The sequence below is a fragment of the Propithecus coquereli genome, unplaced genomic scaffold, assembly GCF_000956105.1.
Source record: "Propithecus coquereli isolate 6110/MARCELLA unplaced genomic scaffold, Pcoq_1.0 Scaffold8, whole genome shotgun sequence".
In the NCBI taxonomy this organism is placed as follows: domain Eukaryota; kingdom Metazoa; phylum Chordata; class Mammalia; order Primates; family Indriidae; genus Propithecus; species Propithecus coquereli.
The window spans coordinates 3807823-3810246 of NW_012154173.1; the positions used below are offsets into that span (position 1 = coordinate 3807823).

Sequence of the window (2424 nt, forward strand, 5' to 3'; positions counted from 1 at the left end):
GCTCAGGCTGGTCTCGAACTCCTGAGCTCAAACGATCCGCCCGCCTCGGCCTCCCAGAGAGCTAGGATTACAGGCGTGAGCCACCACGCCCGGCCCTCTCTCTTTTTATTTTCCATATTCACAATAAATTTGAAGAAATTTTTACATATGTAAAGATGCATACGAAAAACTATTATTGTGACCTTGGTCAAGTAGTTCTACTCTTTTGTTAAATCAAGAGATGGATATCTAAGTTTCTTTACAATTCTCTGATTCTGTAATTCTTACTCTGAGCTGCTCTTCTGATTGGGCTTGAATGAAAACAATTTCAGAAAGCATCTGTAATTGGCACTGATGTAGACCTATATTAGATATATTCATAAATGTACTAAAGGCAACTAGTTAATAATAATTGTCACCTCTGTAGGAGTCAACGTCTTACGGGTATAGCAACACCTTTGCATTCTGTATCAAACATTTAGCAAAGAAATCAACAGGTATAACATTATCTTTCTGTAGATCTGCCAAAAAATTAGTTTTGTTAATTACCTGGAACAATGGCCTAACCAATATGGCTTTTCAAATATTCCTGTGTCATGCAATTTGTTAAAACCTGCCACAAAATTGGCACTAATTATGTGACATATTTTCATATAACATTTTTGGCAAATTGGAAAATATCATATAGATCAGCTGCATACTTGTCTACTTTCTTTTTTGAAAGATGGCATGGCAAAGTTAAATGTTCTATGTTTTATCAAAGAAAAATTGATGTATGATTTCTTGTCCTTGGGATTAAATGGAAGTCAATAGGAAAATGACTTAATAGGCAAATAATTCTCCACTACTTTTTCAGGAATGTGTACAATGGCAACATGAAAATAGTTATAGAAAATTTATGTTTTACACGAGATGTTTGCAGTATGACTTGGGTAGTTATCACTAACAAAACCTGTTTTCAAAAGCATAGTTTTTCAAAGATAAGAAGTGTTGTGAATGTGTTCAAGGGATGCAGCATCCATCTTTTATATCAATTGGCACAAGAAACTGGGACCATGTTTTCGTATCTTTGTTTCCATAGAGAGTTTGGCAGAGGACCTTGAACATTGGCCCCGAGTAAGTGCTGAATGGTTAAAGGAATTATTATGTATTCAGACACTGCTTCTTGCAGGTAAAACAGAGAGTATATACATTTTAAAGTCAGGATAAACCCAGACACCATTTATGCTTTTCACAGGTGAAAAGAGTAGTGCACACTTTTTTGAGAGTCAAATGAAGATTAGACACCCATGACTAAATCTTGACATTGCTTCACTTTTCATCCAGTTTCTTTGGTGACGTCCTATAGGCTAAGATTGCTTGAAGTCCTTCTAGAAGCTCTGATAGCATGGAATTGCTAGTTTGCTGGACAGAGTTTGTCCAACCCTGTGCATAAAAGAATCTGAATCCTTAGGAAGTTCTTCCTAATATGTCAACTAAATTCTTGATTCAGGTAATCTCCACCTTCTTATACTACATTCCTTAGAAGTGAAAAATGAGCATGTACCAGTCTGCCTTCCCCTCCTACATTTACAATATACACACAATCAATTCTGCTGTTTTTCAGCAAAATTCTACCTCAACTATCTCAGACAAACTGAATTGTTAAAAATGCTGTAGTATGAAGTTCAACCTTACCTCTCACTGTCCAGAGGTTTTCCCTTCATTCTAATGTAAATTCCCTTCCTTGTTCCTTGATGGTGGCAGGAAATTGGACCAAATAACCTCTTAAAACCATCTCAACTTAAAGATTTCAAATTTTACAGTACTTTGTCTATATAGTATAACTTCTAAAATAGGTACTTTTATTTCCCTAAATAAGCCAGATTCTCTTAGTTAAGAATTTTAGGATTAAATTATGAAAGCTGGGAGGTACTCTAAATATGTGAGGGTTTGTGTATATACTCGTTTATTCTTCAACTATATAAAACTATTCATGCCTAGTCAGCTGTGCTAGGCAAAAGTTATTTTTCTTAAAATTTACATATAAATGTCAGCTATTATAAGATTATTATTTTTATAATTACTACATATTAGAAAAGTCCTCAGTTTTAACCATATTATTTTATATTATTTATTACAGGACAGCATGAAAGAAATTGGTAGCAATTGCCTGAATAATGAATCTAACTTTTTTAAAAAACATTTATGTGATGATAATAAGGTAATGATAATTATTTGGAGTTTGTTTGTCACTCAGGCTTGATTTTTATAGAAGCTTATATATTTTGCGCCTCTGTTAGACAATTATATTAACTATATTAATAACATATTCTTCTGGGTATATCCACACAATTCCCATTTATCTATTAAATTATACTACGGTCTTCTTTATACTTTTGTTTTACAAATAACCCTATGCCTATTAGATAATTTTTTTCTGTTTTACCATTCTATTTTTCACCT

General features: G+C 33.4%; 1 protein-coding gene across 3 annotated transcripts in view; it reads left to right on the forward strand.

Annotated features, from left to right (window-relative positions):
* The window catches only part of IL7 (interleukin 7), a 57978-nt gene that overhangs the window by 46864 nt on the left and 8690 nt on the right, over window positions 1–2424 (forward strand). For all 3 annotated transcript variants that reach the window (XM_012663093.1, XM_012663092.1, XM_012663094.1), the window contains exon 3: window positions 2102–2182. In XM_012663093.1, coding sequence (XP_012518547.1) covers window positions 2102–2182 — 81 coding nt within the window. The remainder of the gene's footprint in view (window positions 1–2101; window positions 2183–2424) is intronic.